The 25,644-nt window shown below is 43.9% G+C and overlaps 2 protein-coding genes across 11 annotated transcripts in view; one reads left to right on the forward strand and one right to left on the reverse strand.

Moving 5' to 3' along the window:
- The first annotated feature begins 2,028 nt into the window (after positions 1-2,028).
- On the forward strand, positions 2,029-14,655 carry LOC127671806 (zinc finger protein 27). 4 transcript variants are annotated; one of them, XM_052166820.1, is made up of 5 exons: positions 2,029-2,117; positions 4,002-4,161; positions 8,318-8,420; positions 9,997-10,123; positions 11,968-14,655. In XM_052166820.1, exons 4-5 carry the CDS (start codon positions 10,012-10,014, stop codon positions 14,289-14,291), a joined length of 2,436 nt encoding a protein of 811 aa, XP_052022780.1. In that variant the 5' UTR covers positions 2,029-2,117; positions 4,002-4,161; positions 8,318-8,420; positions 9,997-10,011; the 3' UTR covers positions 14,292-14,655. The 4 variants fall into 4 exon arrangements, with proteins under 4 accessions (XP_052022780.1, XP_052022806.1, XP_052022789.1 ...); XM_052166829.1 differs by having other exon boundaries at positions 2,038-2,117; positions 4,018-4,161; XM_052166846.1 differs by lacking the exon at positions 8,318-8,420.
- A 4,465-nt stretch (positions 14,656-19,120) lies between these two features.
- LOC127671775 (zinc finger protein 420) overlaps positions 19,121-25,644 on the reverse strand; it is a 104,988-nt gene continuing 98,464 nt past the window's right edge. For 5 of the 7 annotated variants that reach the window (XM_052166804.1, XM_052166735.1, XM_052166709.1 and 2 more), the window contains one exon: positions 19,121-21,631. In XM_052166804.1, coding sequence (XP_052022764.1) covers positions 20,236-21,631 — 1,396 coding nt within the window. In that variant the 3' untranslated portion in view covers positions 19,121-20,235. Of the gene's footprint in view, positions 22,151-25,644 lie in introns of all 7 variants that reach the window. The other 2 variants (XM_052166771.1, XM_052166761.1) reach the window with 1 other exon arrangement.

A 25,644-nucleotide genomic window follows, 5' to 3' on the forward strand; every position in this document is an offset into this window, starting at 1 on the left:
TTTATATGATCCATTTAGGTGGCATATTAAAAAAGAATGAATATTAGTTATTAAAATCGAGCAGATTTAGAAAGAATTGTAAATGAGTGGTTGTTCCCGAGTAGGTATAGGGTTCTGTTATAACGTAGTGAAAAAATTATCTTCGAATTCTTATTTTTATTTTTTTTATTTATTTTGAGTCTGGGTCTCACTCTAGGCCAACCGGCAAGTCACTGTGTAGACTTAGTTTGCACCGAACTCACATAGATGAGTTTTGTTGGCTCACAAATGCTTGGACTAAAGGCAAGCTTCATCACAGCACCTTTACTTTGGTGTTTATGGGACTCATTTCTACATGTGTTTCCTTTCTTAGCTAAACAATATTCTATTTTATGAGTTATGTGTATGAGTTTGTATATTCGGTCCCACATTTGTGTTGTTACAGTAATCTCTAGATTAGTTGATGTTAATAAAGCAGATAGAAGCATTCATTTACAATTCTAATATCTTTTTTTTTTTCTCTTGGTTTTTCTTTTTTCTTTTTCTTTTTTTGGATTTGTTTTTTGAGACAGGGTTTCACTGTATAGCCCTGGCTGTCCTGGAACTCACTCTGTAGACCAGGCTGGCCTCGAACTCAGAGTTCGGCCTGCCTCTACTTCTCTAGTGCTGGGATTAAAGAAGTGTGCCACCATCGCTGGCTTTTGTCAGTTCTTTTTTTTTTTTTTTTTTTTTTGTCAGTTCTTTTAAAAAGTTTTGTTTTCCTGTTTTTCTGCATGTACTTTAACTTATTCATAAGTGCCTGTAGAGGCAGGGGGATGCCACATCACCTAGCGTTACAGACATATTTGTGAGCTGCCTGTGGTGGGGCAGAACTGGGAACAGAACTCCGGTCCTAGGCAAGCCCAGCACCAGCACCTAAACCCTGAGACACTGTCTCAGCTTGTAATGTCAGTCTCTTGAGTTGACTCAGTATCTAGAGGGTAAGCCCTGGTATTAAATGAAGGCTTCATTTACACACTAAGGGCCTTGCTATCTATAAATTATATTTTAATTTTAGGTGCTTTTAGTCACATATTGGTCATATTAAGTTCTTTCTCCCCCTCCCCCCCACCCCCTTCTATCTCACCCTGACCTATTCCTTCATCCCGGAGTCCTGAGGCTACAAGTGTGCGCCATCATGGCTGGCATTAAACTATTTTTTTTCTATATTCTTTGTTTACATTCCAAATGATTTCCCCTTTTCCGGTTCCCCCCTAACTATTCTTTTTCTTACAGCTGGCTTCTAGTTTATTTGAGGTGGTTAGAGTGGCGAATAACGGAAATGAACGGGCTTCATCCATGCATTTTTCTGTTTTTCTGAAGGACTCCCAGACCACTCCCTTCTCCGTGGTGTCTCCCACGGGATTTATCCCATCTTCTACTCTATTTCCCAGTTTGGTTTGTCCTATTAAGGATTTTGGCGCGCTTCCAGTTGCCTCTGATACTGATTCGGAGGCTCTTGGGGTGGGTGGGAGGGTTTTCTCGGGAGCAGAGTTCCATCCTGAACTTTCTCCCCTTTCCATCAATGATTTTTCCGTAAAGTGGATTGTACCACTTTGATTTCTCCCCTCATTTCCAAATGGTTTCTACTACAAGCCTCTCAATTTTTCCCCCTTTTCCAGAATTCCCTGTACCGCACGGTTTGTTCCAGCAGAGGGCGGGGTATTCAGAGTGGCCACTACTAGTTTGCTCAGTGTAGCAGAACTCAGGACATCGCGTACCTCCTCTTATTGGGCGATGCACAGACACCGACCACAGTGCTCCGATCTACATAATCAGACTGGAAAGCGCTTCCTCTGCTGTACGGAAAGCATCTTTCAAAGATGGCGGTCTACATGGCATCTCTGGGCGCGACCATGTTCGTCGATCCTCTTAAGAAATTGCATACACATCGACGCTATAAGTGCACGCCGTGGACTATTCCTCGGGCGAAGCAGGTAACTCTGAGCATGCGCAGTGCTAATACCCCGACTTTTTTTTTTTTAATAAAGACCGGAAGTGATCTTGATCCTTGCAGGTGGTTCCGCCCCCACACGCACCCCGCCCCCGCGCTGCTTCCATTGAGTCTTCAGAGCAAGAGGTCTTTGGAGATGATTCGGGTTGGTTTCAACTAGAATTCTGTGGAGTCAGTTGTGTGTGTGTCTATGTTGGGAGTTCGTGACTGCGTACTGTCTGCTGGGTTGGTGGTTGTCGGTGGCAAGGATTTCTTTGATCAATAACGGGACTCTGAGTTTTGGAGGAGGGAGGTGGGTGCTGTGTGACTGTGCTGACATGTGAGTGATGTTAGGAATGTGATGAGTGGCTGAGGGTCTGTGACACCCGAAGGCTCATGGGGTTTTTGATCAGTATGCTTTCTTTTCTTTTTTCTTTTTTCTTTTTTTTCTTTTTTTCGAGACAAGGTTTCTCTGTGTAGCCCTGGCTGTCCTGGAACTCACTCTGTAGACCAGGCTGGCCTCGAACTCAGAAATCCACCTGCCTCTGCCTCCCAGAGTGCTGCGATTATAGGCGTGCGCCACCACCGCCCGGCGATCAGTATGCTTTCTAACCCGAAAGTTTAGCTGATTAATTTTCAGCCTTGGTTAATGTAAGACTTTACATTCTTACGTATTTATATGTAGACATTTTATTGTTGTTTAAATATAGATGGTTTTCTTTTTAAATTCGTTTTTTAAATTTTTTTTATTTTCTGTTTCATATAATATCTCTGGGTAGTGGTAAAGCTGAAAAGTGTTTTATGGTCAATACCATAATCACTTTTCATGAATGTCACATTGCATAAAAGTAATCGTTCTTCAATTGTATTGTGATATATATTAATATATATCGCAATATTGTGATATATATATATATATATATATATATATATATATATATATATATCCATATCCTTACAGTTTTGTTTCCTGGCTGTCCCGGTAGACCAGGTTGGTCTCGAACTCACAGAGAACCACTTGCTTCAACTTCCAGGGTTCTAGGATTAAAGGCCTGCACCACCATACCTGCAGATGTTTCAGATTTTTTTTCTGCTTAGTTGTGGTGGAGGTATATTGCTCACAACAGAAAGGTAGAAGGCACAAAAGAGGACAGATTTGTCCATCTCTTCTTGGTCCATTTCTGGTTTATATGTTGAGGTTACATTGTTATAAACACTTATGTGTATTTTTACAAATTATATTTATTCTTTGAAGATTCTATATATGTATACAATGTATTTTGGCCTCACCAATCCTTACTACCTCCCTCCAGTTATTTTTAATAATAGATATGACTAAGTAACTCAAAGAATAGTATTAGCAATTCAAGTGTCTGCCATCAGTTTGTAAAAGAACATATTTTCAGCCCGGCGGTGGTGGCGCACGCCTGTAATCCCAGCGCTCTGGGAGGCAGAGGCAGAGGCAGGCGGATTTCTGAGTTCGAGGCCAGCCTGGTCTACAGAGTGAGTTCCAGGACAGCCAGGGCTATACAGAGAAACCCTGTCTCGAAAAAACCAAAGAAAAAACAAAAAAACAAAAAACAAAAAAACAACGTATTTTCACAAATATCTTTCCAATAACCAACCCCCCCACCCCCCTTACTGGAGAAGTAATGGCCGTGAGACTGAGATTTTTTTTTTGTTTTGTTTTGTTTTTTGGATTTGTTTTTTCGAGACAGGGTGTCTCTGTTTAGCCCTGGCTGTCCTGGAACTCACTCTGTAGACCAGGCTGGCCTCAAACTCAGAAATCCACCTGCCTCTGCCTCCCAGAGTGCTGGGATTACAGGCGTGTGCCACTATAGCCCGGCTGAGACTGAGAATTTTTTAACTATATTTTGACAAACCCTCTAGATGATTTGAATGCATACCTGCTCAAGTTTGAGAATGACTGCTCTGCGAGGTACCCGGGATGTGTTTCAGTGGTCAATATCTAATGACTAAGGATTTGACCTTTCTGGTATCTTGGTATCTCTTTGTGGCCTCTTACAAGATTTTCTACCACGTTTCACAGCACTTCTTCCTCACAGCTCTGACTGAACTCACAGAGGACCGCTAAGCTACTGGTTGCCCAGAGACCAAGGTCTGGACCCAGGGTGATTATGCAAACTGACTGGACTTCAACCCCGGAAGCTACACCATTGGTCCCAGAGGATCCTGGGAGCTCCTGTGAGGTCAGGGGGAGGGGCCTTGGGGGATGGGAGTTTCTCCAAGGAGTAGATGACCCGGACCCCTGAACCTGCCCCTCAGGGAGCCAATCTTGATTTATTTATCGAAAACAAGAAATACCTGAGCGATGACATCCTCCCCTGAGGCAGTGAGGGTGGACCATCATGAAAGACTGTTGTTTGTCACCCTACTGTGTTTATCCGTTGTCTGTGGATAAGATTCTTGGTACAAATTACTTACATACAGGGCTTTTGAAGGAATGGCACCATTTCTTTTCAAATCGCCACACTGACCACAAATATTCTCTTGATTCCATTCTTGACATTTTTGCTTCGCAGTAGGTCTCCAATTTTCATTTTTCCTCCACGATTTTTGATGCTTTCCTTTTTGAGAAACATTGCCAACTCTGTTCCCCTCCACCCCTCCATTGACCTGCTGTTAACATTATCGGCATTTAATTTAAAGTTTTGGTCTTAAACATTTTATTCAGAGAGACGGCTCACTAAGTATGCTTACCCGATAGCTTGGAGACCCAAAATAAGTTCCTGCAACCACATAAAATTGGTACGAGAACAGACCCCACAAAGTTGTCTTCCGTCTCCATAGATCATCGCAGCACACACAGGCCCTTTAGATCGCGCTAAAGGCTGCCAAGCGACACAGTGCCAGGTCTCATTATATACAGCCTGCGCCCCTGTCTCAGCGAAGCAACCTTCACCAAGCAGTTGGTCTGTGGAAATCTCTCTACCCCTGGCTCTGTTTAATCGTGTTGTCTCCTTCTCCTCTTCTCTCCACCATGAGAACCATTGAAACTGTGCGGAAGGTTCTAGTATTGCTCTTACCACATCCTTCCAGTCTTGGGGGATTATTCTCTTTTTAATAGCTCAGGAAGTCAGGATTTGTTTTACGACTGGTGAATGCATTCCAAAATTAGTGACATTTTCCTTAAATTTCCTCAGTTCTAACACATCCACGGGTTGCCATTCGAATTCCTGATAACCCTGTGGATGATCATCATCTGGAGGTCTTTGTTGTATATTGACCGGATAGACTACAGTTTGTTTTCTAATAAGCTGTGGTTGGCTTTCTCTACTTTTATCTTCTGCCTCTACCTGAGTATTTTCCCTAATTGATGCTTTAGGCTCCTCCCTTAAGTCTGTGTCCACACGTCATATCTCTCCTCTTGTCGCTCGGCCTGTTCCATAATTTCCTGTATTCTTTGCTCAAGGTTCTATTTCCACATTAACGTTTTTATATTGTGATTCTGATAGTCTGCTGTCTGTTTTATTCCGATTGAGTAATTCTAAACGGTTCTCCTCCAAGCCTTGCTTCCAGTCCTCATTACTTTCTCTCTGCCGCCCAGTCTGATCTGTGAGCTGCCGCGTCCTCTGTTCTGGCGTCTTTCCCAGCTCCTGTCTCCAGCCTTCCTTCTCCTCTCTCTGTTGCTTATCACGACCGAGACATTCCTGTGCCGTTAGTTCTAATGTTTCCTCTAGGCCACCATGTCGCCAGCTCTTAGATTTCTCTTTGTGTTGTTCATGCTGCTCTATAAATTCTGTATCTTCTGTCCTAGGCACTGCTTCTATTATTTTAATTTTTCTCTATGTTGTAATTGTGATATTATAGCATCTACCTTGATTTATTAATTTTACTAAATTATTCTCTAGACTCTGTTTCCAAATTTTTTTGGTAATGTCTTTGCTGTTCAGTCTGATCTATGAAATTCTGCATTTTTTTTGTTCTAACATCCTTTCTAGCTCCTGTCTCTAACCTTCATTTTCCTCTTTCTGTTGCTTATCTTGACCTATACATTTCTGTACTTTTAGTTCCAGCGTTTCCTCTAATCCCCTTTCTAATTTTTTATCTAGGGCCCTGTCTTTTGAGAAGACAGTAAACCAAGATACTGATACTCAATATTGTAATAGCTGTAATTGACAAGGTGCCAATTTCCTTTAAATCCACACCATTTAACCATTCAAAATATAATCCCACAAAACCCAAAGATATTTGTGTTTCTCATCTTTAAGTATCAATATATATATTTCTTTATTATTGATTTATAATTCTTTTTACTGGATCTGGAGCCTTTTGTGCCTTTGTCTCCCTCTGCTGTTTGATTAAAGACACTGCAGTCCTCTCTGCTTCTTTTATTTTCAGGGAAGGTCTCACCAGTGGCTTCTGTACTTCTGAGCTGGCTCTCTGTCTTTTGTTTGGGTTGCAGTCAGCAGCATGTGTACTGATCACAGACAGTCCGCAGTGCAAGCAGTCAAGAGAGTGGAGAACAGGTCTGGCTGTCCCATGTCCTGTTTAGTCGTGGGGGATATGGAGAATCGAGCACAGGAAGGCATCCTTGGTTGTAGTGCTATTTGAGAAGACTACAGCCAGCCCTCAGGGTCCCCAGTCCCTCTCTGGGATCAAGGAACCCCAGTGGTGTTGCAAAACTGGCATTGCACAAGTCCCAGCTTAGGTTGGGGTGCTGCCCCTGGCTGCCATGATCTGCCTGGGGTGTGGGGAGGGAGCCTCTCAGCAGCTCTTATTCCACCCCACTGCAGCCTAGATCACAGCCCCAGCTGCTTATTGGTGGTAGGGATGGGCCAGAGTTTTATCTCAGGTTAGTTGGGTTCTTTGTGTTTGTTTTTGTTTTTGTTTTTGTTTTTCGAGACAGGATTTCTCTGTGTAGCCCTGGCTGTCCTGGAACTCACTTTGTAGACCAGGCTGGCCTCGAACTCAGAAATCCGCCTGCCTCTGCCTCCCAAGTGCTGGGATTAAAGGTGTGTGCCACCACTGCCCCGCTGGTTAGTTGGGTTCTAAGGGTTGGTACACCAATTTGTTGCAGTAATTTCCAACCCCAATAAGCCTGTATAAAACCCACACAGCCCCGTTATTATATTCATAAGCCATAAGCCTAGGTTGGGCAGATCCATCACTGTCCTCACTTATTTCCCAGCTATGAGACCCTTTGCTACTTGCAGTTTTTCCTGACCACGTGGTTGTTTCTTGTTGGCCTCTACCTCTTCTTCCTCCATCCTCTCTCTCTCCCCTTTTCTCTCCTTCTTCCCTGTCCCCCACCTGCTCCCACTTTCTAAGATCTCCAGTCCCACCTTTCCCTTCCACTGCCCAATCTCAGGCTCTAGTTTTTATTTAACCAGTTAGAATGGGAAGAAGGTTCCCATGAGAGAAGCAGAATTAACATCAGACTACAAACAGCACCAGGGCAACCCACAGCATTTCCCCCTTTATGTCCACTTAAAAGGCTTTTTTCTCTTAGATATAAATTGAGCACAACCATCACAATTATGCAAATTCTGAAGTATAATGTACATTTGTATATTATATTTGTATTAGTGGGTGTAGAGAGACTCTCTTGTGCACTGTGCAAAAGCATTCACATGTCAATGAAAAAGCCTATGGCCAGTGAGCTGAGTCAGGAAGTAGGAAGTGGGTGTTCCAGCAGAGAGAAAGAGAGAGAGGGGAATTCTGGGTAAATAGTCAGGTACTGGAGATTAGCCCCCGAGTCTAAGGAGCAGACATAGGCGTGAACCTGTGAAGAAGGTAACCAGCTATGTGTCATGCTTAGAATAGAATAAACTGTGTTATTGAGGTATGAGCTAGATAGGGAATAGAGCAAGGGTTTCGCCTAGGTATTTGTTCATATAAGAAGTCTTAGTCATTATTTCAGGGAATTTGGGCATGACTGTGTTAAAAAATACACAGTTACAAGTGGGAATAAGAGCTTTTACAGTTGGACAGTACTCAGACATTAAAAACTCCCTACAGAGAGTCTAATGTTTCCTGTCTGTAAGGTCATGTTGTGTGTGTTTAACACCATGGAGATGATCTAGATAATCCCATCAAATAGTTGAACCCTAGCAACACTGAAACCCACAGGATAGCACCAGGCCCTGCTGTCAGTGGCTGCTTTTCTTCTTAAAAAATAAAGGGCTGGAAAAAGATTGGCTCATAAATAGGAACCCAAAGGAACCTACAGCTGCATATTTAGGAACAGGACCTTGAGATGAAAGCCACCTAAGACACGGAAGAACGATTTTTACTTATAATAGTAACAATGTACAAAGAGTTACTGTAGTGACACTTTTGGAATTTTGGTTTCTTTAAAAAACACAGAAATGTTGTAAGAATGTGTTTTTGTTTTAATTCCAGGTGTGGGGGGATATGGAGCTCCTTCTGACTGTCCACAGCAGCTGATCATGATTTGCCTCGTGCTCTAGCCAGGGTGTGATTTTGCCAGCTGCAGATAGTTTCTGTGAGTGTGTAACTTTTGGTATTCTGGGGATTTTTCAGAGGGTCTATAAATGGTAGGGCCCCAAAAGGCAGGGTGGGCTGTTGCTTTTTGGTTGGTTGGTTGGGGTTTCTTAAGTAGTCATGCGAAAAGAAGAAAGAAGAGGAGGAGGAGGAGAAAATAGATATTAGATACTGATTGCAAATATCAAACTTGCCCCAAGAAACTTGATGCCCCTAATCAGCAGAAAGTAGTCTAATGATAATGCCACTCCCTTTCCCCTCCATCCCCTTTCCTCTCCCATCTAGTGTTAGGGTAGAAAAAAAAGAGGTAGAAAAGGGTGTAAGAAAGAAGAATCCACAAAGTAGCAAAGGATACAAATTACAATACTTATTTATCAATATATCTTTAAATAAAAATGAACGGAGATCACCACTGTCCCCCAAGATGGCTTCTATTGTATCCTACCAGTGGCACCAAATTATTGTAAAGCCTTCTGTCTGCTTCTATAAGTTGCCTGCTCTACCCTGTCCTTCAAGGGCTGAGCTGAAGTGGTACCCAGACCCTAGAGCTAGCCATACCCAGCAAGATGGGGTAGCACCCTAGGATTGAGGATTTAGATTTCTGCTCTTGTTCCGTTTTCTATTTCTGTGATAAAATGCCCTCACTAGGGGCTGGAGAGATGACTCAGTGGTTAAGAGCACTGGCTGCTCGTCCAGAGGTCCTGAGTTCAATCCCCAGCAACCACATGGTGGCTCACAGACATCTATAATGGGATCTGATGCCCTCTTCTGGCATGTCTGAAGCCAGTGGTACTTATATGTATTAAAATGAGTAAACAAATCTTAAAAAAAATATATCATTACTAAAGAACATAATAGAGAAAGGGTTTATTTGACTCACAATGGCAAGTTACAGTCATGTGGGGATGTCAAAGTGTGAGGAACTTGAAACAGCTAATCACACCTGCAGTCTAGAACCAAGAGGATAAAAACATGCATGCTTACCTTGCTCTGCCTCCTACCCCCACTCGCCACTTCTGCAGTCCAGGATCCCCCTACCTAGGGAATGGCACCCATCGCAGTGGCTGCCGTCAGTTAACATAATCAAGACAGTCTCCCACAGGCTAATTTGGTCAATCTCTCACTGGCACTCTCTTCCCATGATTCTAAGTTGTGTTAGGTTGACAAACTTAACCATTAAAGTGTCCAAGGTACCGATGGCTGCCGGGATCTTCTTACCCTCCTGGTTCGGAGCTGATGGTTACTTGGGGCTGGGAGGGCAGTGGCAAGCCATTGCGTTTTGTCTTCTCACGTGGCCCTCTGTGGTTTCTATGAAGTCCCTTAGCCCCCTTCTTCAGTTCTTTCGATCAAAACACAGTTGTTTCTTTGTTACTTTGTGGGATGTCAAAACACAGTTGTTTCTTTGTTACTTTGTGGGATGAGTGTTATAGTTTCTAGTTGGGCTTCTTGCTGGCCTCTCCTGGGTTTTCATGAATGAACTGAAGACAAAATAAAACCGGGGCTTCCTATTTCTAAATATGTTTTTCCACTCTCCTCCCCCGAGTGTATTTACTCTGAACAAGAATTTGTTCTTACAGGGATTGGCGTCCTTCATGGATGTGACTGTAGATTTCAGCAGAGAGGAGTGGCAGCGTCTAGACCCTGCTCAAAGGAGTCTCTATCAGGACGTAATGCAGGAGACCTGCAGCCACCTGCGCTCAGTGGGTAAGCAGAGTCCCCTTGTATCAGAAAGGAAGCCTCACTGAGCTTATTCTGTCCTCAGTTGGATGCCCGCTCTGAGGCATCTCAAGAGTCTTTTAAGATTTATTTCTTTATTTGTATGTGTATGTGTCTTGTGATCACACAAGTGTGTTCACCATGAAGGTGCAGTATCTATGGAGGCCAGAAGAGGGCATCAGATCCCCTAGAATGGTATTTGCAGCAGTTGTGAGCGTCTAAGGTAGATGCTATGAACCAAACCTTCAAGTTAAGAGTAAGTGCTCGTGACTGCTGAGTGTCTCTCCAGCCCTGCCTCTTTATCTCCTTTGTGCATTATAAATATCCTGTTCTGAGAGATACGTGGTTCCTCCAGAACCAGTTCTGACTGAACAATAGGACTACTGACTGGGCTCTGAAGCTGGACCCAGCCCTTTATTATTTTCCATGGATGGGAAATCAACTTCCTGAGACAGAGTTTTTCATACTGGAGCGAGGAAAGGAAATGCGGGCTTTGCAGAGTGCGAGCCCTGGCCAGCGCTCTGTGGGTGAGTGGGCAGGACTCATTTGGGTAGGAGGCAAGAGGCACTCAGCAAAGCTGCTGTCTTCTTGGCTTTAGATGCCATTGTGTGCTAATCTACCTCATTCTCCTGTTACTCTTTTTTTTTTTTTTTGTTCACATGTTCCCCATGGCTTTAGTCTTTATTTATATACACAGGTATTTTCAAATCTTTCCTTCATCATTACTTCATGATATACATATTCATATCCTATTTGCCCCTTTCCTTCCTTCCCTGAGAGATGCGTCATCTCTGCCCCGGCTAGCTCGCCTCCTCTGCTTCCCGGACAATGCATGTGATTGCAATGCTGCATACATTGCTTCCAGCTTAACACTTGGGTGTCCTTGTCACTTCGGCAGTATCTGTCTGCTGTGTTTCACAATTTATTTTTTAAAGCAAGCTTGCTTGCTTGCTTGCTTTATTTTATGTATGAGTCCACTGTTGCTGTCTTCAGACACACCAGAAGAGGGTGTCAGATTTCATTACAGATGGTTGTGAGCCACCATGTGGTTGTTGGGAATTGAACTCAGGACCTCTGGAAGAGCAGTCAGTGCTCTTAACCACTGAGCCATCTCTCCAACCCCAGGTTTTTACATTCTTAATCACCCTTTATAAATTTTCATTTTAATCCTGCCCGAGTGAGTCCCCATTTGACAGGGTCTGTCTTCCTGGTTAGCTGAGTTTTGTTGTTGTTGCTATTTTATTACTGTACTTCATTGCTGAGGCCAGCATTTAATTATAATTACATGTATAATTATAAAGTTATAGCTTATATATATATATTATATCTAAAAGTAAATGTATAAATGATAATTCTAATTCTGTCTTGGGCTTATGATAAGGTGTTGTACTCCCCTTTTTTCCATTTTTGGTTCACATCCTCACCCCTCCCTGCCATGGACCACTGATTTATATCATGGAGACATCTAAAAATCATCTGGTTAGGAAGTTTAGTATAAAGTAGAGCCACTTAACGGTTTACAGGCATGCAGGCTTTCTCTGTATCCCTTCTTTTTGTTTTCCTCCACTCACATCTGCCTTATGTAAGTATCCACCTGGCTGTTCCTCGGACGATGCATTGTATCCCTGGAGGTTTCTTATCCCTCACAACCTTCTTCATCTGGATGAGGCATGTGTGCCCTGCCATCTTGCTGCACTGTTTCTCCTTTAGAAAAGAACTTGGTCTTACAAATGGGAATTCTAAAAAAAAAAGCCTCTTTGCACACTGAGCAAGAAGGGAGTTTTGCTTTTGTTTTGTTTTTACAAATGATGTTTTCTCATATTTCGTTCTAGAAGAACTGCAGCAGACTGGTGACCCGCCAGTAAAACCTAAATCAGCAAGTGATATGGTTTTCATCAAGACGACGCTGGATGCGGAGAGTCGTTATGAATGCACAGGCGTTAGGAAGGTAATCCATGTGAACTCGTACATTGTTCTCCCTGCCAAGAGGCCCCATCACTGCGACCCACCTGAGAACGCGCTGAAGCGTAAGTTAGATTTACAGACTCACAGGGAGAGTAACGGTCTGAAGAGAATGAAAAGGCCGCCCGAGTGCGGTAAAACCCCACCCTGTGTCAACAATGAACATATTCTAACAGGAGAGACAGTACAGGACCGTAATCAAGGCGGAGGAGTCCTCAGTTATGAACAAATACCTTGTCAATATCAGAAAATTCATACTGGGGAGAAAGCATATGAGTGTGCTGAATTGGGAAGGATTTTTACCCAGAAGTCACAGCTCAGAGTGCATGTGAAATCTCCTGTAGGAGAAAGACTCTATGTGTGTGTTGAATGTGGGAAGGCGTGTCCTCAGAAGTCAGAGTTCCTCACACATCAAAAAACCCACACTAGAGAGAAGCCCTATAGATGCAGTGACTGTGGGAAGTCCTTTTTCCAAGTCTCTTCTCTCTTCAGGCACCAGAGGATTCACACTGGAGAGAAGCTCTATGAATGTAGCAGTTGTGGGAAGGGGTTCTCTTACAACTCAGACCTCCGGATACATCAGAAGATCCATACAGGAGAGAAATGTCACGGCTGTGTCTACTGTGGCAAAGCCTTCACACAAAAGTCCACACTCAAGATGCACCAGAAAATCCACACGGGAGAGAGGGCCTATGTCTGTATTGAATGTGGACAGGCTTTTATCCAGAAGACACACCTGGTCGCACACCGAAGAATTCACACTGGAGAAAAGCCATACAAGTGTGACAGCTGTGGCAAATCCTTTGTTTCCAAGTCCCAACTCCAGGTCCATCAGCAAGTTCACTCAAGAGTGAGGCCCTGTGTATCTCCCGACCATGGGAAAACCTTCAGCAGCAGTCCCAACCCCCTTACACCTAAGAAAGTTCAAATGAGAGAGAAATCGTCCGTCTGCACTGTGTGTGGGAAGGCCTTCACCTACCGGTCAGAGCTGATCATTCATCAGAGAACTCACACAGGAGAGAAGCCTTATCAGTGCGGGGACTGTGGCAAAGCCTTCACCCAGAAGTCAGCCCTCAACGTGCACCAAAGAATCCACACAGGAGAGAAGTCGTACGTGTGCGTGAAATGTGGGCTGGCTTTCGTCCAGAAGGCACACTTGGTTGCACATCACGTAATTCACACCGGAGAAAAACCTTACAAATGTGGCCACTGTGGGAAACGCTTTACTTCCAAGTCGCAACTCCACGTGCACAAGCGGATTCACACAGGGGAAAAACCGTACGTGTGTGATAAATGCGGGAAGGCCTTTGCCAACAGGTCAAATCTCATCACACATCAGAAAACTCATACCGGGGAGAAAGCCTACGTCTGTTCAAGGTGTGGAAAAGCCTTCATTCAGCGCTCAGACCTGGTTACACACCACAGAATCCACACTGGAGAGAAGCCATATGGATGTAGCACCTGCGGGAAAGCCTTTACGCAGAAATCTCACCTCAATATACACCAGAAAATTCACACTGGAGAGAGACAGTACAAATGCCAAGACTGCGGGAAAGCCTTCAACCAGAAATCAATACTCATTGTGCACCAGAAAATCCACACGGGGGAGAAGCCCTACTCGTGCGCCGAGTGCGGAAAAGCTTTCATTCGGAGGTCCAACTTCATCACCCATCAACGAATCCACACTGGAGAGAAACCTTACAGGTGCAGCGACTGCGGGAAGTCCTTTACCTCCAAGTCGCAGCTCCTGGTGCACCGGCCAGTCCACACTGGCGAGAAACCTTACGTGTGTGCCGAGTGTGGGAAAGCCTTTAGTGGCAGATCAAATCTCAGTAAGCACCAGAAGACTCACACCGGGGAGAAGCCATACGTGTGTTCCGAGTGTGGGAGGTCCTTCAGGCAGAAGTCAGAGTTGATGTCGCACCACAGAATCCACACTGGGGAAAAGCCTTACGATTGTGGTGACTGCGGGAAATCCTTCACTAAGAAATCCCAGCTCCAAGTGCATCAGCGAATTCACACAGGAGAGAAGCCTTACAGGTGTGCTGAGTGTGGGAAGGCCTTCACCGATAGGTCCAATCTGAATAAACACCAAGCGACACACACCGGAGAGAAACCTTATAAGTGTGTCGTCTGTGGGAAAGGCTTTGTGCAGAAGTCCGTGCTCAGCATGCACCAGCGCGCTCACACCTGAGGGTTTGAGAAAAGGACTCATTGAGGACATGCCTTACTGTAACTGCTGTCCTGTGGGACAGTCATATGTATATTCTTGTAAGTAAAGACACCACATGACAGTGTCACACACACATCACTGCTCAGAAAAGGATCTCAGAGAAGGTACTGGATGGGATTACTGGGAAGGACATTTCTACTTGCTGAGGAGAAATTGCATCAATTTGACACAGTAGAAGAAGCTTCCTCATGGGAAAAAAAACCACAGTGGAACATTGTTATCAAGTTCTTTACGAGAAAGATCGTGTCAACTCTTGTTGATGCCAAATTCCTGTTGGTGGAGTATGTATACTGCCACTAATTAAATGGTGATGCAACGCACATGACAGGGTCGTCTCTGCTGTCACTTCTTTGCTGCAGACATTAACAGACCCATAGGTGTGTTTGCATTCTTGGTTGGATCTAACAGAGCTGGTCCTTCTGTTAAGAGAGATACACTACAGGCCCGTGTACTGCATTTCATGCCAGTACTTCCGGCCTTTGGGAAGCACTGAGGCAGGAGGTTCACCATGAGTTCAAGGCTAGTCTGAGCGACAGGATAAGACACTGTCAGACACTGTCTCAGAAACAAGAAAGGAAGACCACAGTAAAGCACATCTTGATGCAAGCTTGAGAGTGTACCTCCCCCCGACCCCTCCCTCCCCCACCCCCCAGCCCCCCACCTCCCCTCGACCCCCTCCCTCCCCCATCATCTACACCAGGACCTGTAAGGGCTTTATAAGCTACCATACTATCTTTGTCAAAAACAATCAACGTGTCTCCTCCCTCAAGTAGAGTGTCTTTTGAATTTCCCTTATCCTCAGGAAGGCTTAAAGTAAAAATGTTGAGATCAGCTGGGTCAAATTAAGACCCTTGTCCCAGTTTTCTACACTCAGGAGCCCTCCTCAATCATCTCATAAATCAGCTCCCTGGGGTTGGGGAGTTAGCCAAACGCCTGCAGGTACATAGGTTGAGCAGAGGTGGAATGAAGGCAGAGGTGGAATCAGCTGCGGCAGCAGAAGCAACCCCCCACCCACCCCGCTACTGCCCTCTTCCCTCTGCCAGAATTCTAGCACCTGACCAAGTCAGAGAACTCTGTGTGAACCCTTGGTACCCAGGCCCACACTCAAGCAGTCCTCAATTAGGTCCTCCTACAGGAGAAGCTTTTTTTTTTTTTTTATTGCACAGCACCCAGCATTTACATAGAGGCAGCCCTGCCATTCCTGCTACATATCCACCTTTTTGTTTCTAGATTTGACAGGCGAGCAGGGGCTGGGATGCCCTTGCCTTGACATTGTCGACCCCACCTCAGTGGAATCCCAGTATTCTGGACTGTGCCTGTCTTAGGTTGTCTTGTTTTCCAGGATCTTACCCGTCAGTGACTATACCAGTCCTCAAAGAGCTGCCACTCCGGAGGCATGTCATACAAGGGGAGATGAGGAACAGCCTACATGGTGGTCTCACGGATCTCTACCATCCATGCTTTGATTACTTTCTTAGGGGGGCCACAATCGTGATTTTTCATGCGCTATCAGCACCTGGAGGGTCACCATATTTACAGAACACTGCCTGGAGATATGCTGTGTGAGGCACTTGAACAAAACAAGTCAGATGGTTATTAGTATGACCACTCCTTCCACCATAGCATAAGTGGCTATCCATGAGCTACCTATATCCATGAATAAGTCTTTCTCAAAAGAAGCCAAGGATACCATCCCCAACAACAGTAATATCTCAGACAATTCAGTTTAGATGAAAGAACATGAACAATCAGGAGTTGAAGAAGGCATTCACTACATTGTTTCCCAGTTCCCAGAATGCAGTTGTGGGGAAGAAAAATACACCATGGACACACTGTTGTGAACAAACAGACAGGCTATATCCACCTGTCCCATTTTGCCACTATATTCTGAGTCCATCTGGCAGTTGGGTGTGATTTCCTTTGTCTGAGCACTAGGGCTTACTCTGCCCTCCGTGCCCTTGCCTTTCCAGTCCTTTAGAGAATTTCCCCTCCCTCTGTGTCACTCTCATGAACAAAAGTTAAAAGAAACCATTACAAGAATTCTTACTTATGTATGAGAGTATATTGTCATTCTCTTCAGACACACAAGAGGCGGGCATCAGCTCCCATTACAGAAGGTTGTGAGCCACCATGTGATTGTTGGGTATTGAACTCAGGAACTCCAGAAGAACAGGCAGTGCTCTTAACCACTGAGCCATCTCTGCAGCCCATCTATACTTCCTAATGAGAAGAGAACGTGATTGTCACAGACTTGAGTTTTCATTTCATCTTTACGATGGGTCGTGTGGGGTGGTGTGTGCACATCATTGTACAGCCTTGAGGAAGGAACAAACTTATGAGTCTGTCTTAGCCTTTCACCTGTGTCTACTTTTGTGAAATGTTCCTTCACATGTTTGCCCTGGCAAAATATCACCCAATGCCACTGACTTTCTAAAGAACCCTCAAGTTTCTACCTCATCCTCCTTTTGCCTTTGGAACATTTAAAGGGCCTGGCATGGGTTTCCAATGGCTCCTCTGTGATTCCAGATGCAGCGTTCAATCCCTTAAGCCCTGACTGGCAAATTCCAGGATCTGGGAGCATGCTTCTTTGAGAGTTCTCTCATCTGCCTTGGGATAGCCAAGTGTGCTTTCGGTGCAGCACTCACTGTACGCTGGCTGTTCCCTAGGTGATGCGTGTGTACTCTTGTATTCGATTAGATTGTCTTTTCAGTCTTTTACACTCACCCACAAACAATAAACTTCACTAAGTTTTCTTAGTTATGTAATGACATCAATTTTGCGGGTCAGCCAGCCATTTTTCAAGTGTCATTGTACAATCTGCCAGAGTCTGTTATCACTGCTTGTCCTAGTCATCATAATTTAGCTTCTGAATTCTAGTCTTTTGGTTTTTCTCTTAACTCTTTGAGTCCCCATTTTAATTAATTTTGCCGTCCTTGTCCTCCCTCCCCCACCCCAGAACCAGGGTTTCTCTGTGTAGCCCTGGCTATCAGAACTCACTCTGTAGTCCAGGCTGGCCTTGAACTCAGAAATCCACCTGCCTCTGCCTCCCAAGTGCTGGGATTAGAGGTGAGTGCCACCACCGCCCCTGGCTCAATATTTGTTCTTTACATTCATGTTCCTAATGATCCCATTCTCCTTCAGAATTTTGACTATGAATAATTAATAACTATTAAATTAATACTCAGTTTGGCATAATACAAGCTGCTATACATCCAACTTCATAGTCAGTATTTTTGTAAATATTTTGTTAAAAGGGTCCCAGCATTAGGAGAGTTGAGAACCCCTACTCTAGCCCATCTGCATGTTTTATCTTCAAAGAAACCTACACACCAAGTCACGGCTTTTGCTTAAACCCTCTGATGGGACCACTTCACTCAGAATAAAGTAAAACCTGCTTACAAGGTGTTGTAAGACAGCCCTTGGCTGTCTGTCTTTCTGACCCTCTGTCCTATGACACCCTTGCCTAGAGTTCCTAGACCCTCTGATGTTCCACAACACACCCATGTCCTGGGAACATGGGGCATCCTTGTCTGATGAAATTCAGCATTTGAGAATTTCGATGGGAAAACAGAAGTGAAAACATAACCCACATAGGATAACCTTCCTGGGAGGATCGTTCCATAAACTTAATTTTAGTCTTTCTGACCTTGGCCCTGATTCTTCTTCATGGGCACCATCTCTTTTTTAATGACCTTTTCGTTCTATTACCATTTTTCTGGAGACAGGGTTTCTCTATATAGTCTAGAATTGTCCATAATTTGCTGTTTAGTCCTGTATGACCCAGAACCTTAAATCCTCCCGCTTCAGCTCTCTACCTTCATCAGCAGGTGCTGGTGCCTGCTGCAATTGCATTCAACGTATTCTATGTTTCCCACCTTCTGTTATGACTTCTTACAGATATACCAAGGATAATGACTGGATTCCAACAAGTACTCAAATAAATGAGACCACTTTTAGAATATACTTGGACAGGGATGGCATATAGAAATTTAAGGTTTTTTGCAGACTTCGTATTTACCTTTGCAGGCATGGGCTGTGGTCTCTTTCTTTGTCCAAGTTCTTCCTTTAAGTCAGTTCATTGGTTTCAGTTAAGAAGACCAAACATGCCAAGTGTGGGGGGAGCACACCTTAATCCCAGTGCTTGAGAGGCAGAGGCAGAGAGGCAGGCAGGTCTCTGTGAGTTCAAAGCTAGCCTTGTCTACAAAGGAGATACAGGATAGCCACCACTATACAAAGAAATTATGTCTCTAAACAAAGAAACAAAAAAGACCAAACTTTTTAGTCACAGTTAGCACCCCACCTCTGTCTCAGATACAATCTCATTATGTGGCCCTGGCTGGCCTCAAACTCCCAGAGATCCACCTGTGTCTCCCTCCTGAGTGCTGACGTTAAAGGCATGAGCCATCCATCATCTGTGGACGCACTTAATAAAGTGATAAACTATCACCCCTGCCTGGTCACATCTACTCTGAATTAATGTCTTTTATAAGACATTTCTTAAAGCAACGAGAACATGTGTGCTCTGCACCATTCCTGCTATTTCCTCTAACACCGCAGCCTAGATTGTCACCAGGTCTGCTGTTGGAGACACAGGGATGCAGGCTGACCAAACAGTCTGCCTGAAAAGTAAGAATAATTTGTAGCTCATGCTCAGGATACTATCAGTCTCCACAGCCTTATATTAACACCACATTTGAGATTCTGTTTATCCACAGCATCCCATTTCCAGATAAAACATTATTTTGTGCCCTTAAGAGACGTTTTATTATTCAGTGAATGAGGAGAGCATCAAACAGCTTGAGAGTTACTTTAATTTTAAATAAGACACATACATGGGCAGAGCAGAGGTGCCGTGACTGTTTACAAATCCACAGGCTCGCAGACTCAGCCATCCGAAACACCCAGGTACCACGCCCAAGCCCCTCATGAGGTCGTCTGGGCTCTGCCTCCTGTGTCTACAGTGTGAAGAAGAGAAAGCACCAGAGAGGAGGGTTTTCTTAAATGTTCTGTTTACAGACACCGTCGTTTTCATCTTGTTGATCTGCCATGGAGACTAAGATGGTTTTTTTGTGGGTTTTTGTTTTTGTCTGTTTTAGTTTTGGCTAGGTTTTATGATGAGAACTGGGCAGAACAGCGATCTCTGATACAAGAACATGTGCTGTTTTTTTTATTGTTGTCTACCGGTATAACTCTGTACTTTCAGATTAGTTCACAAAACTACATGTTCAAGGTGAAACAGGTCCGTTCTGGGACTCTGACAAATCAATTCTGTAACCATGGTACTCAATAACCCACAAACACTAAGGTTTCTTTTTAGTATAAATTTCCTTTTATAATAAATAAGATCTGAATGAAAGCTTTCTCACGCTGATGACAGAATATAAAGCTTTCCAAGTAATAATGAAAGATTTCTTAATGATAATTGTGCTCATAAGTTCCCTCTTTTCATGCAAATAATGAAAATGCCAGCTAATATTTATGATATACTATGTGAAAGGCTCTGCCCCAAGTGCTTTTATATGTTAAAACATGATATTTAGAAGACTCTTATGAAAACACTGGGACTTAGATCTGCCTTACAAATGGTTAAATGAAAGCCAGGTTAGTCATGACAAATGTCACAAAGGAAACCAACTGATTGGACCTGCAAAATGTCATAGAGAAATTTTCTATGCTAAAGACCTTCTACATCACAGCAACGGAATCACTTTCTATTTTAAATCGCTAAAATGTAATACAATGTAAACATGTAAACAAATACTTTTCCTATGTGAATTACATCAGCATATCTATTCTCCCACATAAATTCTCAAATGCTAAATTAATGAGTTCCATATTCACATTTGTAAGAATTCTTTGCTAATAATGTGTAACTTTCTATTTTAATTCCAGAGAATAAATTAACTCATATAAAAATCTGTGAATGATGACTAAAGTCTATCCGGCATTCCTTATAGTCAAAAGACTTGTCACTGATATGAATCCTCTGATGTTGCGTCAGTTGGCAGCCGCGTGTAAACGCCTTTTCACATTCTTTACACTGATACGGTTTCTCGCCAGTATGAACTCGTTGGTGCCGAGAAAGATGTGAGCTCTGAGCGAAGGCCTTCCTGCACTCCTTACATTCATAGGGCTTCTCGCCTGTGTGGACCCTCTGATGCAGAGTTAGTTGAGAGCCGTGGCCAAAGGCCTTCCCACAGTCGCTGCATTCGTAAGGCTTCTCTCCGGTGTGAGTTCGCTGATGCTGAGTGAGTTGGGAACCGCGGATAAAGGACTTCCCGCATTCCTTACACTCATAGGGCTTCTCGCCCGTGTGGATTCTCTGGTGTTGTATGAGCAGCAATCCCCGTGCAAAGGCCTTCCCACAGTCGCCGCACACGTAGGGTTTCTCACCGGTATGAAGTCTCTGATGCTGGGAAAGGTGTGAGCTCTGAGTGAAGGCCATTCGGCATTCTTTACACTCATACGGCTTTTCGCCCGTGTGGATTCTTTGATGCTGAGTGAGCTGGGAGCCGCGGATAAAGGACTTCCCGCATTCCTTACACTCATAGGGCTTCTCCCCCGTGTGGATTCTCTCGTGCTGAGTAAGTTCTGAGCCCCGGCTAAAATTTTTCCCACATTCTTTACATCTGTAGGGTTTCTCACCAGTGTGAATCCGCTGATGGCGAGTGAGGAGCGAGCCGCGATTAAAGGCCTTGCCACACTCCTTACACTGATAGGGCTTCTCACCGGTATGGATCCTCTGATGTTGAGTGAGCTGCGAGCCGTGACTGAAGGTCTTCCCACATTCTTTGCATTCGTAAGGCTTTTCATTAGTGTGAATCCTCTGATGTTGCGTGAGCTGGGAACCACGGATAAAGGCCTTCCCACACTCGTCACATTTGTAGGGTTTTTCACCAGTGTGAATCCTTTGATGTTGCATAAGCAGCGAGCCTCGAACGAAAGCCTTCCCGCACTCCTTACATTCATACGGCTTTTCTCCATTGTGGATTTTCTGGTGCTGAGAAAGCTGCGAGCCGCAAATGAACGCTTTCCCGCATTCTTTACATTCGTAGGGCTTCTCGCCAGTGTGGATTCTTCTATGGAGGATAAGCTGCGAGAGCTGAGTAAAAACCTTCCTGCACTCTTTACAGTCGTAGAGCTTCTCGCCAGTGTGCAGTCGCTGGTGCAGAGTGAGCTGTGAGTTCTGGGTGAAGGCCTTCCCGCACTCCTTACACTCAAAGGGTTTCTCTCCAGTGTGGACCTTCTGATGCCGGCTGAGTTGTGAGCCTCGAATAAAGGCTTTCCCACAGGCTTCGCACCTGTACGGTTTCTCGCCGGTGTGAATTCTGTGGTGCAAAATAAGTTGTGAGCTTTGAGTGAAAGCCTTTCCGCATTCCTTGCACGTGTAGGGTTTCTCACCGGTGTGAAGTCTCTGATGAAGGCTTAGCTGGGAATCGCGGCTGAAGGCCTTCCCACACTGCCTACATTCGTAGGGTTTCTCACCAGTGTGAATACTCTGATGCTGGGACAGGTGTGAGGCTCGCCTGAAGCCTTTCCCGCACTCCTCACATTTATAGGGCTTCTCTGTAGAGTAGCCCCGTGGATGCTGAGGTAGGCGCGTGCCTGGGCTGAAAACCGACATTCGGTCACGTGTTATCATCTCTTGCCTGTAATATTCCTTCTGATCTTCTTGTTCCTCCTCTAACTCTGACTTCCAAAGATTTTCTAGAATTAGTCTTAGACGCACAGTTTTCAAACCTCTTACTCATTTCCTACTGACACAATGTTGATCCTCTGGGGTGCTATTTTGAAGAGAAGTCCTTGTTCAGAAGGCAAGCCTGGAAGATAAGAGAAAAGCAGAACTTCAGAGAAATAGAACTAATATGCCGGAAAAGACAAGAAGAAAATAATATTTATAAGAAACAACAAGTATATATTAGTATTCTCTACATACTGTTTATTATGCCCCACCTGTACACTTTACAGCAAAATTCACTACTTAGTTTCATTAAAATAATACTGTTTTCCAGTCTATGTTATTCTATACTCCCCCGTTGTAAAAAATCAACTAAAGTGATTTTGATGCTGCCATCCAAAATTAAAAAAAAAAATAAAAAAACCAACAGCTTAGGCATCAGACATGGAGAAACTTGCAACAATGACAACAATAATAATAGCAATCATTATTATTATTGCATAAGTCACACATTAGCTTAGAATTATTTTTTTAAAGATTTATGTATTTATTATATTTAAGCACACTGTAGCTATCTTCAGACACACTAGAAGAGGGCATCAGATCTCATTACAGATGGCTGTGAGCCACCTTGTAGTTGCTGGGATTTGAACTCAGGACCTTTGGAGGAGCAGTCAGTGCTTTTAATCCCTGAATAATCTCTTTAGCCCCTAGACTGATTTCTTATATTAAGACATAAAATGGGTGCCTCAGGTCAGAGAATAATGAAAACTCCCCAGGGAGTGAAAAAACATGGGGTTTTTAAAAATTCCAAAATTAATTAGTGGTGGTCTCCAGAGAAATGCACCATCTCTTGGGTGTGAACCATCTACTCCCTGAGAATTTGTTAATTCCCATGCTTAAATATGTTACAAAACTCTTCCGATTAATTTCTGTGATTAAAAAAAACTCAATGGTTGTCAAACTCTAGTGGGGGATAAATATCATGCCATATAGTTGTTAAAATTAAAGATTTCCAAATACATACCAGATTAACTGACTTGGACTCTAATAAATCAGAAAATGCATATAGTGGAGATCACAGTTTTCATATATATGTTCATTACCTGATTAGATTGTGATTTGCTATCCCTGCTTAAATTTTTGGTAGCTTTTAAATTAGAGTGACGAGATTCTGAGGGCTACAGTGCAGGAACAAGAGACTGGCCGGTGCAGGTCTAAACCCACCAGTGCAGGTCTAAACCCGCCAGTGTGGGTCTAAACCCAGCAGGCAGCCGCCCCATTCTTTCTCTCATCTTATGGAGTTCAGGCTGGCATGGAGCTTGCAATCCTCCTGCCTCAACCTCTGGAGTACTAACACAGACACTAAGCCCAACTAACGCTTTTAAATGATGTTAACAGCGCTGCTCTTGCAGAGGACCCAGGTTCCATCCTCACACCCACATGCTGGCTCACAACCCTCTGTAACTCCAGTTCCCGGGGATCTGATGCCCCTCAGGCCTCCACAGGCACTGCATGCATGCTGTACACATACATATGTGTAGGCAAAACACTCATACACATAAAATAAATAAATCTTTTAAAAATTTAGGCAATGAGAAACAAGGGGCAGAAATTATTCCCAACTGACACCAAGTTACTATATTTTCCAAAGATAACATCTCTGTATAAATCCCTCTGAGCAGAGCCTAAGCATCTCCATTCTTCCTTAGAGAAGTCAAAGCAACATCAATAAACATCCCTAGTTTCTGAAAGACAAACATAAGTATCAGCTGTAGAAATAAAGGACATGATTCCTTAAGGGGCGAGGAGATGAGAAGGAGTTCTCTGTGACGGGCACTGCCAAGCTAACGGGGTAGTACAGACTCTGACGCAGGACGGAGAGCACAGAATTAAGCAGTGAGGCGAGAGCATGGTTTCTCCTGAATCGTCTTCTGCACATGAAACCTCGCATTAGACAGGTAATTCTGGGAATCATTGACGTCTATATAGCGTCCCAGTTTCTCTTATGAAACAACACATACAAATACCCTGGAAAAACGTGTAGGTTGGGCCGTCTTACAAATGTAGTTTCATCTCTTTGTTTTGGAATAAGAAAAGTTGAATGATGTTCTGTAAAATCTTTTTGCAGTCCTTGCTCATTCATGACAGCTTCTCGTACATACCAGGCTGAGCCTGGCAGTACTCTACGACTAAGGATGGCGTTGGCTTGGGCTCCTCATCCTTCTGCCCACCTTCTGCAGTGCTGGGATCGCAGGCATGTGCTATCACATCGGTTGTCAACAGCCTTGTCTGAGAAAGAAGCTCATTCTACATCTAGAGCACCCTGACCTGCTGCATGCTAAGGACAAAGGGAAATCGCATGTGCAGAAGATGTCTCCCTCATGGGAGCTGCAACATGCTCTCTCTTTCTTTGTTTCTTTCTTCTTTGGGGGGGGTGGATTTGGTTTTTTTAAGACAGGGGTTCTCTGTGTAGCCCTGACTGTCCTGGAACTCACTCTGTAGACCATGCTGGCCTCAAACTCAGAAATCTGCCTGCCTCTGCCTCCCAAGTGCTGGGATTACAGGTGTGCGCCACCACCGCCCAGCCAACATGCTGTTTCTTGACCTGGGTTTGTAATGTTCACATGTATCTTCCCTCTGTACTCCATCTTTGTTATCCCTGGTGATTGGTTAAGCAAAACATACTATCCCTTGTACAGCTTAATGAGTATATTGTATCTCCTGATATAGCCGCTTCTAATAAAAGCTCAGGGCAAGAGGGGCTCTGGGTTCCCCAGGCTCCTATGATGGAAATTCACATTTCAGATTCAGAGTATCGTTTCAAACTGTGCAAGTACACAGCTGGTACAATTTTATAAAATAAATTAATCATTATATCAGAATGTATTAGTCAGGGTTCTCTAGAGTAATAAAATTAATGGGATATATATGTATATGTATGTGTACATGTATATGTGAATTTATTAGAATGACTTCTAGGCTGTGGGTCAATGAATCAAAAAATGGTTGGTTATGGATACAAAGTCCAGGAATCCAGTTGCTTAGTCTATGAGGCTAGATGTCTCAGTTCAGTGGTTCTGGACCCGTAGGTCAATGACCACAAACCTTTGGGGGGGGGGCGTAGCACCTAAGACCATCAGAAAACACAGATATTTTGCATCATGATTCATAACAGTAGCAAACTTACAGTTTATGACATAGCAACAAAAATAATTTTATGAGGAACTGTATTAAAGGGGGGCAGCATTAGGAAGGCAGAGCACCACTGACTCAGTTGGCCTTCAACTGTACATGAAGGAATCCTGAGGAGATGGCGCCTAATGCCAGTGAAGAAACGGACTTGCTAGCAAGGTGACAAGCAAGCAGTCAAAGAACAAAAAAAATCCCTTGTTCCATTTCCTCATATAGGATTCCAGCAGATAGAATGGTCCAGATTAGATCTGGATTAAAGATGTGTCTTCACATCTGTACACATGTGTACTTCAAAGATCTGGATAAGCAGACTGTCCCACTTCAAATTAAGCAGAAATCCCTCACAGGTATGCCCTTTATTTTTGAGTTTTAGTTAATTTCAGAATGTAGTTAAGTTGCCAGCCAAGAATAATTATCACACAGAGAACTCTGTCATAACAT

Source organism: Apodemus sylvaticus, chromosome 1 (assembly GCF_947179515.1).
Source record: "Apodemus sylvaticus chromosome 1, mApoSyl1.1, whole genome shotgun sequence".
NCBI classification, from domain to species: domain Eukaryota; kingdom Metazoa; phylum Chordata; class Mammalia; order Rodentia; family Muridae; genus Apodemus; species Apodemus sylvaticus.

Excerpts from the sequence above, each read along its gene's own strand:
- LOC127671806 (XM_052166846.1), top strand. The coding sequence starts at position 4,090 with ATGCAAACTGACTGGACTTCAACCCCGGAAGCTACACCATTGGTCCCA. Across the intron at positions 4,162-9,996 it reads ATCCTGGGAGCTCCTGTGAG|GGATTGGCGTCCTTCATGGA; the intron begins GTCAGGGGGAGG and ends TTGTTCTTACAG. Across the intron at positions 10,124-11,967 it reads CAGCCACCTGCGCTCAGTGG|AAGAACTGCAGCAGACTGGT; the intron begins GTAAGCAGAGTC and ends ATTTCGTTCTAG.